At 40.7% G+C, this 18,678-nt stretch overlaps 1 protein-coding gene across 4 annotated transcripts in view; it reads left to right on the top strand.

The window, feature by feature from the left end:
- gria4a (glutamate receptor, ionotropic, AMPA 4a) overlaps nt 1–18,678 on the top strand; it is a 108,063-nt gene that overhangs the window by 27,852 nt on the left and 61,533 nt on the right. For all 4 annotated transcript variants that reach the window (XM_044353380.1, XM_044353382.1, XM_044353379.1 and 1 more), the window contains exons 3-5: nt 12,114–12,353; nt 15,676–15,728; nt 15,983–16,114. In XM_044353380.1, the coding sequence (XP_044209315.1) occupies nt 12,114–12,353; nt 15,676–15,728; nt 15,983–16,114 (425 nt within the window). The remainder of the gene's footprint in view (nt 1–12,113; nt 12,354–15,675; nt 15,729–15,982; nt 16,115–18,678) is intronic.

Genomic DNA, 18,678 nt, shown 5'->3' with positions numbered 1-18,678 from the left:
AATTTTAATTGTGCATACCAGGTTGTTTTGTTCAGTTGTTTTAATTGTATAAAAATAATGTAACAAAATAGCTAAAATAATGTCAAATTAAACTTAGCAAATAACTCTATTGGATGTTTTTTGCACAGATGCATAATGCCACATCTCATCTTTCCACATCTCATTCATGGCACTCATAGTATGGTAGCCTATGTGGAAAAATAGAAAATAATAACCAAGGTGATGTCTTGTGACATGACAGTATGTGTAAAGGATTAATAAACATTGAAAGCTGAGGGGAGGATCACTCTAAAATGCAAACAGACTAATATAAAAAAATGTCTTCAAAGCTTAATCAGAAAAATGTGGTGGAACTGATGTGTTTTAGACTTTTATGTACTAATACAGTATGTGTTTAGTATTTTCTCCCTTAGTCTTCTTTAGAATAAAATGCTTAACAGTTTAATTTCTCTTGCCTTGTGTTTTTTCTTCACAGGCTTTCCACTTTAAACTCACATGATATGGATGTGAGACAGCAGGGTGGCATCCTTCTTTATTGTATCTGTATCTGTACATTAAAGTAGTCAGTAAGCTACAGTAATGTACCTCATCAGTACAGACCATACATGCATTTTTCATATTATGTAGAGACAGTGGTTAGTGTAGCATAGTGTAATGTACCTCCACTACGCTTTTTTTTTTTTTTTTTTTTACTGTTTTACAGTGACAAATAGCATCAGAGCTCCTCTTTAATGGGGATAGCATCAGAGTCTCTTTAGTTCCCATTAAATTATGAATGAGTTTTGACAAACAAAATTGTTTGATTTGAGTAATCTAAAAGTAGTTTGATAGCTGCTTCCATCTTACAACATTGTTTATGTTGTAAAAATGGATTGTCCTTGTATAGTGTATCTCTTTTTATCTCTTAAGCAATTTACAATTTGAATCCCATTCACCTATTTACACACACACACACACACACATGGCATACGTTGTGCAATGCTTGGCCAGTGGAAGCATTTCGGAGATTAAAGTCTTACTCAAGGACACTTCAACATTTGGCCTTGAGGACCCGGGATCGAACCACCACTCAACAGCAAAAGGCTAATCCACAGACATTCCTCTCTACCTCCTGAGCCACAGCCGGCTGAGCATGTACTGTTTTGTGATAAGTGAGTTCAAATTGAATTGAATTGTATTGAATTGACCAAATCAAAACAAGACAGATTGAGTTGAACTGAATAGAAGAGTAGGTCAAAGTCATGAGAGGCCAGAGGATGGAACGAGATGGAGAAGAGGAAAGAGGAGACAAGCAGGACAGTGAGATGGATGGACTGAAGAGAGAATGAGGGGTAGCAAGGTGAGGACTGAGACAGCAGGAGAAATGGGTGGTGGGATGTCATTTCCTCTCTTAAATTACTGCTCTGTTTATCTTGTGAGCACACTCAATCACTGCGGACCTACTCAGCTGGAAGGGCATACGCGCACAAACACCTGTGTATATGTGTGCGCCACACATGCATGTACACAGGGATGAGCACATATTTTTATTACTTTTTAGGACATTCCATCAAGTAATATTCTCCCATTCCTTGTGGTTATGATGGAAAAGGATAAATGTACAACACACACACAGTTGTGCCTGATGCAGTATTTGGCTGGAATGTGTGCCTGTTTCATCTCAAAGGTCCTGTGAGAAACCACATTCAATTCACAACCAATATCTCTCTCCTCCTCTCATTCATTTCTGACCATTGTATACCCATAAATTGTATTGTCAAAGAAGAAGAGACAAGGTCAGAGGTAATATGAAAGCCAAAGAGACATTCAACTGTTTTTACAGCAAGAGACCATAGCTGCATTATAAAAGAGGTTTACACAGATTTGTCCCTGAAAGCTTCTCAATCTGTTGCACTATCTTCATTGTGCATTAGTAGGTGGTCAGTGCTTACTTATGAGATAAGATGGACCACTTTGTATTCATACAGTTTTGCAGCCAATACTGTAGCTTTGACTAGTAATCGTCATTGTCTCTGAGTTACTTCTTTGACTTGCAGTGTGTTAAGAGTGATAAACTGAGCGACTGTATTGTTCTCCTGTGGAAGACGCACCAGATGCAGCACCACCTTTGGCACTGGACACTAATCCAAATCCTCACTGCTGCATTCAAAGTTGAAATTAGCTGAAACTTGTCCCAATTTTCAGCTGACCTTTAAAAGAACTCCCATTTATAAATGGGAAAATGGGAAAAACATGGAGGCACAATTTGATATACACATGTATGTGTCTGAGATTTTAGAACTGGTGTTATATTCCCAGCCTTGTATGTACATGCACACTGTAATAATGTAACAAGCTCTACTTCTTTCTGAGTGATCGCAGTATGAACACTCATCATGTTTATGCACTCTTAAGGAGCAATTACTCTGAGACATGTTGCAACAGAGGCATCCACTTCAAAAATGCCTATAGGTAAATCATGTTGGGGAAAAATGGCTCCATGTACCTGAGGCTGTCAGGCCTGAGTGTGAAATTGACAAGATGAGAATATTTGAAGGTTTATGCATGGCTACAAAACCGCAAGGAAAATAAAAAGCACATCACAAGAGAGGGGCGCATGCCGAGTATGCCATACCATGAGAAACCAATGTGTTTTTGCAGGTTTCCCTGTGTGATCGCTCCCTCAGGGGGACATGAAAGCAGAGTACTTACATACACTATGAGTCTAGCATAGTGAGCGAGTTACTCCTCCCCTCCTCACTTTCTTCTCTTCTCCTCCTTCTTTCCCTGCCTGCTGTGATGAATGGTTTTGATATCAGCCGTGTGTTTCTTTGTGTATATGTGTGTGTGTTTGTGTGTGTGCTTCGACCAGGTATTCCTCATGTTGTGGGGACTCGCCTTATGGAGGCAAAAAGCAAGTCCCTTTAACGTAAATCATTCATTTTATGGTGAAGATTTGTTTCAAGTTAAGGTAAGTTTAGGGTTATGTAAAGGTTAGGGTTAGGCATGTGGTGGTTATGCTTCAGATTAGGATAAGCCTCCAGGAAATGAATGTAATGTCCTCTGAAGTGATAGAAACATGACTGTGTGTGCGAGTGTGTGTGTACGTGTATGTGTGTGTGTGTGTGATGAATGACTGTGTTCATACTGGACAGGCCCGCAGGGCTTTAGCTACTGTTAGTAGTGCTTAAAGTTGACTGGAGTAAAAAGGCTCTCTGTCACATCTTTCTCTCTTATACGCACACATGCACACGTACACACACACACACACACATATGCACACACAGATTAGCCCTGTTTAAAGGACTGTGTCCTAGGGGCACACAGCACAGCACCATGACAGGTGACATGTAGTTTCCCTCTCTTTTTCTCTCTTATCTTTTTCTTGCCTCTCTCCCCCTCCCTCTATCTTTTATCTCTGTGGCTGCAGACCTCATCGGTGAGCCAAAGTTTCTACAGCACATTGTCAATATTCTAGCTAAAAATGTGTGTGTGTGTCTGTGTGTGTGTGCTTTGTGCATGTGTGAATGCATGTTTAACTGGTGTATCATGCTGTGAGCGGATATGCTATGAGTCGCTGTTTTGCCCTGAGCCTCTTTTTGTCGGGTACAGTATTACAAGATTTATAACATGCGTCAATGAACACAGGTCCTAAGGACATTTTTTATAATGCTGCCATGAAAACAAGAATTGTTTTTCTTTAAAGGGCATTAGATTTAGAAATGCAGAATGCTTAGTGCAATTGCTGCTTGAATGTTCAACAAAATGATCCTTTGCCATGGTGATGCAATGATTTCTAGATCTCACAGACCAAACATAACAATGTCATTAAAGTCTGTATAGCAGCCAGTTAAACAGCCTATTCACCAATTCAAGGATTCTGATTTCTTGTCCATCCTGTTTTTAATTTCTTAAAAAACTGTTGATAATCCTGCTGTGGTCAAATGCTGTACAGTACATCATGATTCGTAAGGTACCATTCCTCATCCTACCCTGACCCCTGAGTTACTTGGTTTTATTTTAGAGGACAATTTAATTTTAGTTGTTGTGCAGCTCAGTTTAGAAAATTGGTACATTTTGAACTCTGTTTTTAACATAATTGGATATGCATGCCAATTTAGCAAACAGGGTTAGCAGTGTGTCCACTTTAGTGGCTTTATTGTCGTTTTAGTCCAAGGATTCTCTGCTTGTGGTTAATTATCTGAAATTGTTTGTGTGTGTGCTTAACAAGGAGTACTGGTTGGAGGCATCATACTTCACTTGCCGTTCAAGGCATTGCCTAATATACTGTACATTATAGGACTGCTGCTGGTTATGGTAGGCTCCAATTTCAGAAAACATGTAGAATACTTGATATCAGCAGTTTTGTGGGTAATATCTCTCTGTTGTTTTAATGGGAGAGCAACACCTCTGTCATTGTGTGTGATTGTGCCAGACAAGCTTGATGTTCCAACTAATGTGCTGAGCTAAGAGATATGAACTTAAGACACTAATGAGACGTCACCAAAATGTGTTCATTTCCTCATGACTTTACAGAAAATAAAACAGAAGTGCTGATTGGTCATATCCATGGCTCATTGGACTGAGATCATACCAGCGACAACCAACATCAGTGTTCAGTCTCCTTTGCATGTAATTCCCCTCACGTCCTATTTTCTTGTCCCTCTCCATTTTCACTGTTGACTAATGCAGAGAAATGCCAGGAACTTAATATTGAAAAGTAATTTTTGAAGCCTGTGATTTCCCTAATGTGCCGAGCTTCGCAACACATCACAACAAAGTATTAAAAACTAGGGAGTGAAACCCAAAAATGGCTATTTATGAAATGTCAATTTCACAGTCTTGCCACCCATTTGGTATTTATAAAGCAGACAGATTTCCCCCAAACATTAGTTCTGCTTAAATTATATGTTTTTTCCAGATTTCCAGACGTTAATGCATGTCTTAAGTTATTGGTCTCTCGTTGTTCATATAAGCAGAAAATAAACGATTATTCATTTTTCTGTCCATTTTCCATACCACTTGTCCTGTTACGAAAGAGCTTTACCAGCATGCATTTGACAGGTTGCCAATCTATCACATCAACACATACAGAACGATAAACACCATAACATCTACGGGCAAAACAGAGTTGTCAGTTCACCTTACCTGCATCATGTCTTCAGAGAGAACATGCAAACTCTAGAAAAATGTAGAATTTTTCTAGACAGTAGAAACAGTAGAAAAATATTAAAATGTCAGTTGAAAAGCAAACAGTGAATCCATTATTCTAGCAGCAGTAAGTCTCTGAAGGTTTTATGCACAGGTGGCCAGTCTTACTATCAATCAATAGAGGAAAACTAATCATAGAAAGGATAAAATAAGCAATCAGAAAATTCTATGCTAAAGAAAAACTAAATAATGTTAATATATTAATGGTGTTATAACCAGTTGGGAACATGAGTGAGGAAAGAAGCCAGTATTATCCCTTTTGTATACTTAATATTTTTGCTTTCTGATTGTTATTGAATTCTCCCTTCATCTCATCACAGCCAGCCGTAAAATTGATCATTTTTTTAAAAATTACCCTCAAGTGAGAACTGAGTTCTCGCACGGCACGGTGGTTGATTTCCTTTGACTGCAAGAGGGAAGAAGACATATGTCAGCAACTATTAGCATATTCACTAACTGCGACAACACCAAAGGCCATAGAGATAGCTGCCCCCCTCTTGGGTACCTGCCCTCATTTTCCCCAATCAGTACTTTTATTCTTAGAAGCTTTATTCATGCAGCCTGGGGGACAGGGCCTGGAGGAGAAGCAAGGGGAGGAGGGAGGGAGGAAGAACAGGTGCAGAGAAGTGGAAAGATGTAATCAAAGTGAATAAAGAAGTGAAGTGTGGCAGTTTTACCCAAGAGCTTTTTCTCCTGCTGTCCCTCACCTTTAACCTCATATTCAGCCCTGTATTCTGACAGGGGAGCCAAAAAAGAGATCTATTCTAGACGGCCTTTGAGGCAGCAGCTCTGTCCACGTGTGTGGGTGTTAGTGTGTGTCCTTCTGCGAGTGTTTGTGTGCACTCATTTACCAACCCACTCCAACACACGCACAGACACACTCACAAAGAGCTGTGAGAGCATTTAAGGACTAATTTCCAGCCTTTTCTGTTCCATAACTGGCTTGCAGAACAGCATATCCACACTCTTTCTCATTCTACCTCTGTTTGTGTCTCTCTGCAGTGTCTGCTTGGCAGAAATGCACTCTCTCCTCACTGTCAGAGCCCCTTGTGAGTTTTCAGAACCATTCTCTTCCTTTCCCGCTTTCGCTCGCTCTCTATGTTTCTTCTTTCCTTCTCTCGCTGAGAATGACTGAAGCTCCCTCTCTCTCTCTCTCTGCTTGAGGCAGTTTTGTGAAAGAGAGAAGATAGACAGACAGGCGAAGGAAGCAGACAGGAATGAATGGCCCCATTCACAAGCACAGAGAGCTGGACACACACAGCTACGGCACAGCGCACAATATCCTATCACTCTCAATAATCACTGGCCTGTTTATGAAGCTGTTGCATCTCAGTTATCTTGTAAACTATGTTCTTATGGAGAGGATCAGATATGAAATCCATAAGGTGGCTGAACTCCCCTGCCAGACTATTGATTGTCAAGCTTTATCTTTTATCTTGTCTTTATAATGCCGCTGATGAGCACCCTTGAGGCCTGTTGTCAGTATTTAATTTTTTTTTTTTTTTTTTTAATGTCTCAGCAACTGAACATCACACGCTGGAATATTTTATATCATTAAATAATTTTATTAAACCAGACATAATTTAGCTAATTAGAGCGTGCCCTTTTCTTAACAGGTCATAGGAAACTCTTGGTTTTCTCAGCTGATGGTAGGATGATGATGACCACAGCTTGAAATGCTCTCCCATATGCCTACTTATTATTGCCTATGCTGTTATAAATTAGATATCGTCCAACAGCAAGTGTGCTCTCCTCCCGAGAATATTGATCTGCAGGCTTTTGGCTTGTCATCATAAAACTGCTGCTTAAGATGGATGACTAGTTGTTGTCTGGTTTAAAAATAATCTTAAGATGGACTTCATGAAGGGGCATGTGTTTGGCTGTTTCAGGTCTTTTTTTCTTTGTAAACAACACTGTAAAATAATAAAAAATGCATTATTTTGGGGAAAAAAATCTTTTCTACCCTCTCAGGTGCCAGTGCTTTGTTTCTGAGAAGTTGCTCCATTGTGTCATAATCTATGTTGTACTGTAGATGCACAAATATGAAATCCATACAATGACTGTACTCTCTGCCAGAAACTATTGATCTGCAGACTTTGTCTTCTTTCTTGTCTATATAACGCCGCTCCTCTTTAACAGAGAAGGTGCCATTGTCAGTATAAAAGTAGTGTTTCGCTGTCTCTACAGAGGGAACCTTTACATATTTTATATCCATACAACTATGTTGGGCTCTACATGGGCTGTTATCAATGAATAGAAAAGATTTCTACATTTTGGGATTTACATCTACATTTTAGAATGGCATTCATATAATCCTGATGTCAACATTGGATCCTCCATAAAAACAATGCATAAGTATGAGAATTTGTTTGTTTGTCACCCTAAATATCCAAGTGTAGGACAAAACCTGCACATTATGTAGTTCAGTGGATAGATGAATGGGAGACAGAAGACGTTATCCAGAGCTGGAGTGAGTAAGACATGAGACATATTTCTTCTAATTTGTAGCCCTTGGCTTGGAACTAACTCAAGGTGAATTTAACATCATTTCACAAAAGTTACCACAATTTAATGTCATTTCGCTCATATTTAACACCTCTTACAACTACAAAACAAGTCTGCAGTTTCTTTGCTTTGTCATATTCTTTCTTCATTTTCTTAAGTGTTCATTTATTATACACTAGTCATTGTAGAAAATCCACGACTTGCTTTAAGATGCTATACTCTTGCTTTTCTCTGTAAGAAGGACTCTGAAAACTCTTACAGTACTGAAACATTCATTCAGGAGCTTTCTTCTCCTGAGGTTATTACTGTAAATGGCTTAAATGTGAAATGTCAGTGTAAGGTATTGGGCAGTAGATTTCTCCCTAATTATACAGCTCATAAAAAGTTATTATTGGCATTACCTTCCATCACCCTGTAGGTATCGCTGCATTGTACTGCAGGTAGCCCCTAGCAATGTCAGAAAAAATACACCTTATGTTTTTTAAACTAGTATGTATTCCTCATTCCCTCAGGTGCTTCCTTTGTTTCAGCCTTTATCTGCAGGTAATGAGAACTTGCAGTATTTCTTCTGTGTTTCTGTGGTTGTCTGGAGGATGTCTCAGCCACTAGATGGTTGTTATTCATACTAATGGGTGAGAAGGAACTGCAAGTCTGAAAGTTTTATATGTGTGTGTGTGTATGCTGGAGGAGAGGTGGTTCTGTGTTTGTATGTTCAAAATATGCATAGGTGACTGGATGTGTTTTTGTGTGGTGCTGTAGTGACAGTAAAATCAGTAGTAGGTTTATCTGTAAGCATCCATTCTTGCTGTCATTTGAAATACAAACAAGCGGCCGGTCTAGAGACATAGTGAGAGAGGTAAAGAAGAGGGGAGGGAGGGAGAGGGATGGGAGAAATATGGGAAAGAGCAAACGCATTGAAAACAATACTGGAGAAACAAAGTGAGCGAAGATATTAGTCTGGAAAGTATTATACTGCTTGAGCCACATATTTTCTCCCCTGTTATGCAAATTAGCCACATTTGAATTTGAAATATAAACAAGAAATGAGGAGTTATGCAGAGTATGCACATGATTGAGAGGGCTTTCTAAATGCACAGAAACACAAATGAAATGAACCACTGAGAGAGAGACAGGGATAGCTGCAGGGGAAGATGCAAGGATGCAGAAGCTGATATACTGTGAAGAGTAATGCCTATAAAGGAGGGGCCGTCTTAAAGAGATTTATGGAGAGGTCTGCACAGAGAAAGAGAGAGGTTTGACAGACGGAGTGAGCAATTAAGAACCAGAAAAAGACACCGGGATGTACACCAAAAAAAATCTAACATATGGAGATGCTGAGAGAACAAGCGAGGGGGAGGCAACAAGAGGTAGAGGTAGAGGAAGTCCCAGGAGACCTATTGTGTCTGATGTGTGGTGATGATGCACCATGCCGCTGGTCCCCTCCTCTCATTAAAGCTTTATGAAGCAAGCTTAGCACACATTTTATTACAATGACGCCACTGTCTGGCACATTCCAGCCTTGCGGCTGGGTGGTGGTGGTGGAGTGGGTTGCAGCGAAACAAGCCCATCGAGACATACATCAGAAAGGGAAACAAGGGAGAAAGAAAGGATGAGATAGTCAGAGAGGCAAAACCAGGATCAGAAAGCATAGGCAAAAAAAAAAGGAATAAGGGAGTGATGAGGTAAAGGATAGGGGAGAGCAACATAGAAAGAGAGAGTGGATGAATGGAGAATGAGACATGCGTAGGGGTTTTTCTATGTGCTCTGGGCCTGTGCGTATGTCTGTATGGTTGCAGATGTCTTGGTATGGTATTGAAAACAGAATGGTTTGGGATTAATGCTATCAATATTTGCTTAAGTTTTAATGGAGACCCAGGAGAAAGGTGAAAAATAAAATATGCAGAGAGTGATGTCACAACTGCATCTAGGCCAGTAGTTTTAGTAAAGTTTCACAAAAAGTCATAAACTGGTTTGGGAGCAGCACTCAACACTGCTACACAGTATGACTGATCACATGTGCAAGGCTTTCTTTTTGTTCTGCTACTTTCCTTTTTTTCTCACTCTGTGCCCAGAAACAGCTGATCTCAAAAACACAAATTCATTTAAAAACAAGGAAATTATATTTTCCATGGCACTGCTGTCAAAGAAATTCAATTGTATTTTGATTCCCTTTTGCCCCTAGACTGTAAAAGCACATTACTTCTCTCAGCCAAGAGCCATCAGATCAGTCAGGTGTCATCGAAAATGAACGCCAAGTATAATTTTCCCTGTGTGTGTCAGTCTGAATATGTACACGCATTTGACCAAACTGTCTCTGCTTGCTGTTCACTTCAACCCCTGTTATTTTGCCGTTATTTTGATTTTTTGATTTGTTCATATCCTCTGAGCATTAATTATGATGTCAACTTAATTACTATAGCATAAATATCTTTGTGCATTCTGCTGTTGCGGTGAAATACTGCACCTGTCATTTAGCAGTTTATCACACACAGTCTCATCTCTATAACCATCTTTAATGTTGTTATGTGCTCTGAAGTATCGAATAAAACCTGGAAATGCTTCAAAACTCAAATTTGAAGACACTAAATACGTTGACTCTGAGGACACCATGACTCAGCTCCTGCTGAATGACGCATGCTAAGTAGGCTACATAGTATGCTAGTTCTCTGAATTGAAGACATTTAGCTCCCGTTATAATCGGAGACTAAATCCCTGCCTTATCGCCTCCTGGGTGCAGAGGCCTCAGCTTTGTTTAATTGCCACAAGCTGAACCGTCAAAGCTGCATCTCCCTCAGTGTTTACCCCCACTGAGGCTTATAGCTGATAATGGAATTACTCTGAGTCCCAGGAGGAGGGAGAGAGGGAAGAACAGAAAGAGGGGTAAAGAGGAGGCAGTCATAGAGGGAGAGTGGGAGAGCAGAGAAAGGAAAGTGGATGGTGGAAGCTGAAAGACAGAGGATGGATGCAGCGTCCACCATGAAAACGGAAGAAAGAGAAAAAAAGGTGTGAGATAAAGTGATGTAGAAGGAGATCAAAGGAGGGAGAGAAGGGGTTACGGCGTGATGGTCAGCCGTTGCCAAAAGCAAAGTCTGCAGTATTACTGTTTACTTTCAGTGCGATGTATCACATGGTGGAGAGTGAATTATGATGCAGCATACAGCTGAGGCTCAAGTCGTGCTTGCCTGGAAGAAGGATGAATGGGGCTGAAGAGAGGAAATGGGAAGATGAAAGAGAATGTAGACGGACAAGGAGAAACATTTAAGAGTGTAAAAAAGAACACACACTTTTAGACACTTGACTCGCTGGATTCTTGTGCACATTTTGGTTGATTTGTCAGAATATGCAGGACTCACTGATTCCCCACACTATTTTTGTTCAAACACGGTTTCGGTAGGGCCGTGTAGATGAACGACAAACTGAAAGCAGAAGAGAGATTTTTGCCAAAGTGAGATAGCAGAGGACGTCAGTGCTTTTCACTCGCCTCTCTGTCATGGATGAAAGCTTCGGGGTATTTGAAGACTGAGTTGCAGTGTTGTAGTGGAAAATGACTTCACATCTGAAGTGAGCTCGCGGCTCGGTCAAGGGTTTTGTTATGTGTGTACGTGTGTGTGTGTGTGTGTGTGTGTGTGTGTGTGTGTGTGTGTGTGTGTGCATGGATGGATCTTGAGGATTTTAAGCTCTCAGCAGGTGGGGTTATTTGACTGTAATTTCCCTAACAACTGTATAAGCAACCATGCCAGTTTTGGCTAGTGGGAATGATTTCATGTTAGTCAGACATTTTGAAAATTGCTTGCCAGGGGCTTATTGGGTAGTCTGACTTCCACTCATATTCGTACAAATGTGCCTGCTCACACTCATAACTACATGTATGTGATACGGCAGAGAGGGATTTTGCTTTTGGTGCCCGCATCCGTTCTATGTTGGATAAAATAAAAGTTGTTTTTCAGAGGAAACTCAACAGGACAGATCTAAAAATGACTGCATTTCTTAGATTTACCTCAGTTTCATCTGGCTGTTTTGGTAGACTCGTCACTCTTGTGGATGCTTACACACCACTCAGAGAGTGTTGTTTGTGAGTCTAATTAGGAGTGGGAAGGTATAGCTGACACAAGCTAAAGCTGTCGGGTCATTAAAATGGTTGACATGTCTAACCAGATTCTACAGTGTGAATTTAATTAAAGGCTGTATGTCTTTCCTCCTTTCCCCCCTCTTATTTGCTCTTTATACTCTGTTCATTTGCGAAATCAATGCAAAGCTTTCAAAAACATTGTCACTGAGTATACTTTCTATCAATGTTCCCTAATTTGTCTCCATTCACCCTCTTTCTTACCTCCCTCTAATCCCAATACCCCACCTTCCTCCATTTATCCTCTCCTTCCTCCTTCATTTCTCTCTCTCCTCTTCCTTCCTCACATCAGTCTGTTCTCAGTATTCAAGGGGAGTCTTCGCTATCTTTGGCCTTTATGACAAGCGCTCAGTGAACACGCTGACGTCGTTCTGTGGGGCCCTGCACATCAGCCTAGTGACGCCCAGCTTCCCCACTGAAGGAGAGGGCCAGTTCACCCTGCAGCTCCGGCCGTCCATCAGAGGGGCTTTGCTGTCATTGTTGGACCACTATGACTGGAGCCGATTTGTCTTCCTCTATGATACAGACAGAGGTAAATGCACAAATGTATGTACATAGAAGTACATTAACATGGTATACGAAGAGCTGTCGTTACAAAATAAAACATCTCAAACTATTTAATTGCCTTTTTTTTTACCCAATAATGAATGATTTTTTTCAAGCTTCTGGAAAAGGCTTTTCTGCAATGTTATTTTTTGGACCCTTAAGCTGTTTCTTTTATAGAGTACAAAACAAAAACATATTAGTCATCACTGGTCACTGGGTTCAGGGATTAAGGGAAATAATGTGAATGACTAGAGTGAGTTTCAGTGCATGATTTTGATGGTATATTTATTTAATTCTACCAGTTACCATCAAAGTGCAGCAATTGGCATCATGTTGTTGTAAGCAAGACATCACTGTACCACCTCTCGTCTGTTTTCTCCTCCATTTTCCTTCCTTGTTGGCTTTTCAGTGAAAGGTCAAAGAAGGCTTTGGGGAAAATATGCAAAAGAGGCTGTAACTCAGTATTATAGTCTACACTCACTGTATACTAGAACAGTCCAAATAACTGTAACTGGAGCCGCATTGTGTCTTTATGGCACCACCAGAGATTCATAAACTCTGCTGTGATAATAAGAGGTAACGGGTAGATCTGTTGTTTTCTGTCTGTGGGACTATATTCAAAACTCAGTTACGGAAGATTAAAATAGATTTCCAAATTACTCTGGTTCAAAACACTTTTTTGCATGAAAAATTATTCATTAATTTGGGTTCAGTTTGGAATGCCATGCTGAAAACACTATTATAATACCATCAAGTCATAATCATCTCTTTAAAAGGCTATTTGGTGTTATTTGGGATTGTTTTTGCCTTAATTTAACTCCCAAATTTAGCCCTGTGTGGTGGTAGAAGCCAGCCCAGTCTTATGTCAGAGGCACGTAGAAGCACAAAGGCTGTGCCATTAGAAACCACATTGTCCTGATGAAAGAATACAACTGCAGAAGCAGGGCTGTGATTTCAGCCAGAAACTAGGGTTTGGCCTCAAATCTTGCAGCATTCACCCACCTTTAATTTAACCATCCAATCATGCAGTGCATGTAAATTAGTGGAGTAGGCACAGCTGACACCCTCAGCCCATAACCTGTTATAGAAATGCTTGGCACGTTATCTCTTTCTTTCTCTCTCACACACATACACACACAGTTTCCTGCCACAGGGACAGAAACACAGGTCAAACATGACGCAGAGTCCCCAGACCACGGTATAGTGGCGTGTTAGGAAATCAGTGAGCTGCACTGTCTATGAATATGTGTATGTGTGTGTATGTGTGTGTGTGTGTGTGTGTGTGTGTGTGTGTGTGTGTGTGTGTGTGCTCTCTCTGTGCCTCTGTCAGCCTCCCTCTGGTCCAGGTTGTCTGGGTTAGTACCCAGGGGGAGCAGAGGAAGAAAGAAGAGAGACAAGGGCAGGAGCAGGAGAGACAGGTTAGGTGAGTTGAGCTGGTGGAGCAGCCAAAAAGAGAGAGAAGAGGAAAGACAGGTGCGAAACAAGGGAGGAGGAGACAAAGAAGGTGGCAGGGGAAGAGACAGGAGGATGAGACAGGTGGATGGGAGGCAGTGGAGGGAGGCAGATTGGAGAGTACAGAAGGGGCAGAAAGGAGGAGGACAAACAAGATCACAAGCCTCTAGGGATATACAGTAGCATATAACAGTAATAGGAGGGGGCGGAGAGTGAGAGAATGGGGGGGGGGGAAGGAGGGAGAAATGGAGCGAAGGATGGATGCGTAGAGTTTGGGCTGTGCTCACCCGTGACTTGGCCAAGGCAGGGCCCTTCATTATAAGCTCCCATCAGGCCCTGCTGCCGGTAATGTGCTGGAAAATGGGCAGTAACGCTGTGATCTGTTTTATGCTCCCTGCTCTGCTGTACTACACAGACAGCCTGCTGACATACACACACATACACACACACACACACACACACACATATACAAACAGAGGTATGTCCACATACTTACACACATGCATACAAAGACAAATGCATACACACATATACAAAGATGCGCATAAATTCACATGCAGAAGATTAATGTATGTACATATGGTACAAGCAAAACACACGCATAAACAACGCACAGACAAGTGCAACCTTTAACACAAGTACATTCATTTAGGTGCGGGCACACTTATTTACAACATCATTTGTGAAGCTGAAAAGCTGAAAATGCATTCTCATAACCACACATAAAGACAGACTCCATTGCAATGTAAATCACAACAATACATGTATACACAAACGTAACACACACACACACACATACACACCAAGATTACCGAGGCTTCAGATGTGCTTTTTGTTTCAACTCAAGTAGTAAAGAGCTACCTCCAGAAAAGGATTACACTCGGCATTGTTGCACTGCAGTGTGTGTGTCTATTCACGTCACTGTGTTTCATGCAGAAATGTACACCACGTGTAGCTGTGGTTTTGTGTGTGTGTGTGTGTGTGTGTGTGTGTGCGTACGTGACTCTTTTTTTTTTACCCAATTCCTATCCTAGCTCAGCACAGAGTTAACAACATAATTGGAAGAAAGATTATTGTGATGAGAAATGTGTGCCAATATTATAAAGGATTATTACGGTGATAATTGAGTTGTCTTTTATTATTCTCATATTTCCTCTTGTTTTGACCCATCTAGACAGCTGTTCAACGTAATACACTGTCATTCATTGTCGCTCATGTTGCCATTTGCTGCTCATACTGTTGGATCATATTACCTTTGAAATTCCATCCAAACCCATTTAATATCACGCTGAGAGGTATCCTCTCCCTATTCAAAACTGTACTCCATCATTTTGTAAAGAAAAAAACTATCCTTTCTTCTTTTTTGCTAGGCTGGATTTGTGTTCCCAGATAAATTGCAATTTCAATAAAGTGTCACTATTAACCATATCACTCACAATGAAAGTGACAATTGTGAGTGATACTACAATACCACAAGTGTCAATTGTTTTAGCACATAACTCTGTCTCCTGATAAACTTGGTGGTCAAGAGAGGACTGTTGCTTGGGATGCTAAGTGCTTTACCCTCCACTTTTGAAGAGAAGACATCAGGGTATTGCTTTGTTAAATGAGATGGGCTGGTGAATCTGCCGGAAAATAATGCACACCTGCAACCACTTTGCTGATTTCAGCATCTTGTGCAGGCACATTGTGGTAACTGAGATTAAATAAAAGATTTTCTAAATACTGGTGGGAATTTTTGGCTTTAAGCATTACAGCAAAAATGGCAAAATATAATTACTCCATATCCCAAGTACACCTTTTGTGAATTGTTAATTCTCTCTCTTTTTTTCCTTCCTTTACTCTCTGTTGTCTAGGTTATGCAATACTGCAGGCAATTATGGAGAGAGCGGGCCAGAACGGCTGGCAGGTCAGGACACACACAAACACATCCCTGGAAACAGGCCAATAAAACCACACACACCATAACACATATGATCTCGTGCAGCATACATATGTATCTTGCACAACTACACACACACAGAGTGCCCACACATATTTACACTGTGGTTTTTGTTAATTCCTCACACAGCATTGTCAACTTACTTGCATGACCTTGTTCCTACATGCATTTTTTTTTCACTTACACATTTCCTATGAATACATGCATGTGTGTTAATCCAGGTGAGTGCGATCTGTGTGGAGAGTTTCAATGAGGCAGCATATCGCCGACTCTTAGAGGACCTGGATCGACGTCAGGAGCGGAAATATGTCATTGACCTGGAGCCTGAAAGACTACAGAGCATCCTAGAACAGGTACTATTATTAATACACTACATTAACCATAAGGCTACAACACATAGTATAATAAGAGCCTACTAATACTGGAGTCAGGGACGTAATCAGCCATGTAAACCCACCTAACTTCATGAAATTATTTTAAAATAATAGCAGTGGTTATTTACTACTACATCACACATTACATTACTAAACTCTGCATGGTCCCTAAATACAGTGCATCACAAGATAAAAAGATCACTATTAGCTGACTGCAGGTGCATGAAGATATGTGACACTGATCTGGAACCTGAGGAACCCTGCAGCATTTTAGATCATGAGATAATGCTTTAATGGAGGCCACAGCATAGTTTTATCTGGCACTGAGATTACTACAGACAGAGAGGGCAGAGATTACATCACTGACCTGAACTTAATAGCACTTAACGCTTGATAATAAGGTTTAACCACACTATAATGGCACACAGTTACTACCTGAAACTATAGTCAACAGAGTAGACTGTTGTGTCAATTTTTAAGTGGTTAAAACCCTGTGATAAACTTTTATAACAATTACAGTCAGTTATTACCGATTATTATAGTATCCCATAATGTTTTATTCACTGTATTACTGGTGTCTGTCTGCATCAGCCAGCTAGTTGTAACAGCGATCCTTATGCTTTCTGACATCTAGACAGAAAACAAGATTTGAGTTTTTTCCTGAAGTTCATGACGCGGAATGAAAAATGTGACTTCCCCCAACAGATACGTCAACGTGTGTTGTTGCAGTAAACACACCGTACTGTCCATTCAGATACATAATTCAAGCACAAACACATACACAGTGTATGAAGGCACACACTCTGACACCTTACGCTTGTCCAAGTTCATTAGATTATCCGTCTTGCTTGATGGTTGAGACTTGGGCTCTGACAGTTGGTGCGGATATGTGTGTGTGTGTGTGTGTGTGTGTGTGTGTGTGTGTGTGTGTGTGTGTGTGTGTGTGTGTGTGTGTGTGTGTGTGTGTGTGTGTGTGTGCCCTTTGACTCAGGTTTCGGTGTAACATCCCATTGGTTCTGCCACCTGTCATCACATCTGATCCTCTGTCTGCACATCTGACAAATTCAATGACACACAAAGCTAAACACACACACACACAGACATAATCACACACAAACACATAAACACATACCCCACATACACACTTACCAGTAATACATAAAGATATAAAAACATGCTACAGCCAGACAAACATACATACACACCAGCTTTACATGTACCTACATATACAGCTACACACAAATACACGCTAGTAGCAACATACCAGACAGACTGTTTCTTAATTGGCTTCTGTGGTGAGTGAACAGACAGACGGAGACACACATGAACACACACACACACACACACACACACACACATCAGTGTATGATGAGACAGGGCATACAGACACAAACACACACTCTCGTCACGGTGGGCTCTGCAGTGCTGGCATTGGCTACCGTCCCCTCTGTGAGACAGAGACTGCTCTGTTTGTCTGCCCCTGCCAGCTGCGCTGCACGTGTGTGTGTGTGTGTGCATCTGTCTGTGTCAGTATATAGCTGCTGATATGTGTGAGTAGGACAGAGAAAAAGAATGTGAACAATTTATTAATTAAGCTGATGTGCTATGTTAATATGAAGGTGCTTACTCTTTTATTTGTCCAAAAAAAATATTAATCACTACATTCTACTGTTAAAATGTAAAATAATTATACAAATATTACATCATTTTGAGCAGAATTTCAGCTATAAGTTGACTTCTGTGCCAAAGCAGCAACCATGCAATCACATGCAATGACCACGAGCAGCAGCAGCATACCAGCCTAACAGGCAACAGTGACTTTTGTCCACTGGCTCATGTATGAAGTGAGAAAAGATGATATGGTTGTTGAGGTTGGCGTGGTGCATGGGTCTACAATGTGTTTGACTTAAACATAGCAGGGTTCTTGTGCTGTCTCATACAATCAGCGTTGAGATTTTCAATATTTATGACATACCCTAGTCATGCTCTAGTTGCCATGAGTGGATGTTGTAGGGCAAGCTGAAAAACATGGACATATGTTCAAATTCAAGATATGACCCCAAAAACATTTTGCAAATCTGTTTAAATACAAGTGTTTTTTCTGAAATGTTGATTTAAAAATATAATGCCAGAGGTACTGTATTACATTTCCTCCAAAATGTATTTTGCTAATATAAAATATGAATGTAATTCTTGTATGAAAAAGGTTTCCTCTTAGTTTGCAGCAACCAACTGTTGCAAATGGATCTGGGCACACTTTTACCCAGTAAAGTAATCACCACACCATCGGGACCAGGCTGGTTGAGAGAGCTCTACCCTCGAAAACACTACTGAAGCTCTATAAATGTTCTAAGAGGCTACAGAGTCTGACCCAGGGGCCTGTTTTACCAACTGTGTAATATGCAAGCTGCGGTTTGCAACAGGAGAACATTTCCTCTCACATTAATTTGGACACATTTAACTTATTAAAAAAGCACCATACTTGTGACCCACACATGAGCATACATGAGGACTGTAGGGCTCGCAATTTGCAATGCAATGCA

This window comes from Thunnus albacares, chromosome 6, assembly GCF_914725855.1.
Source record: "Thunnus albacares chromosome 6, fThuAlb1.1, whole genome shotgun sequence".
NCBI classification, from domain to species: Eukaryota; Metazoa; Chordata; class Actinopteri; order Scombriformes; family Scombridae; genus Thunnus; species Thunnus albacares.
The sequence above is the reverse complement of the archived record's forward strand: the minus strand, read 5'-3'. Positions and strand labels throughout refer to the sequence as shown.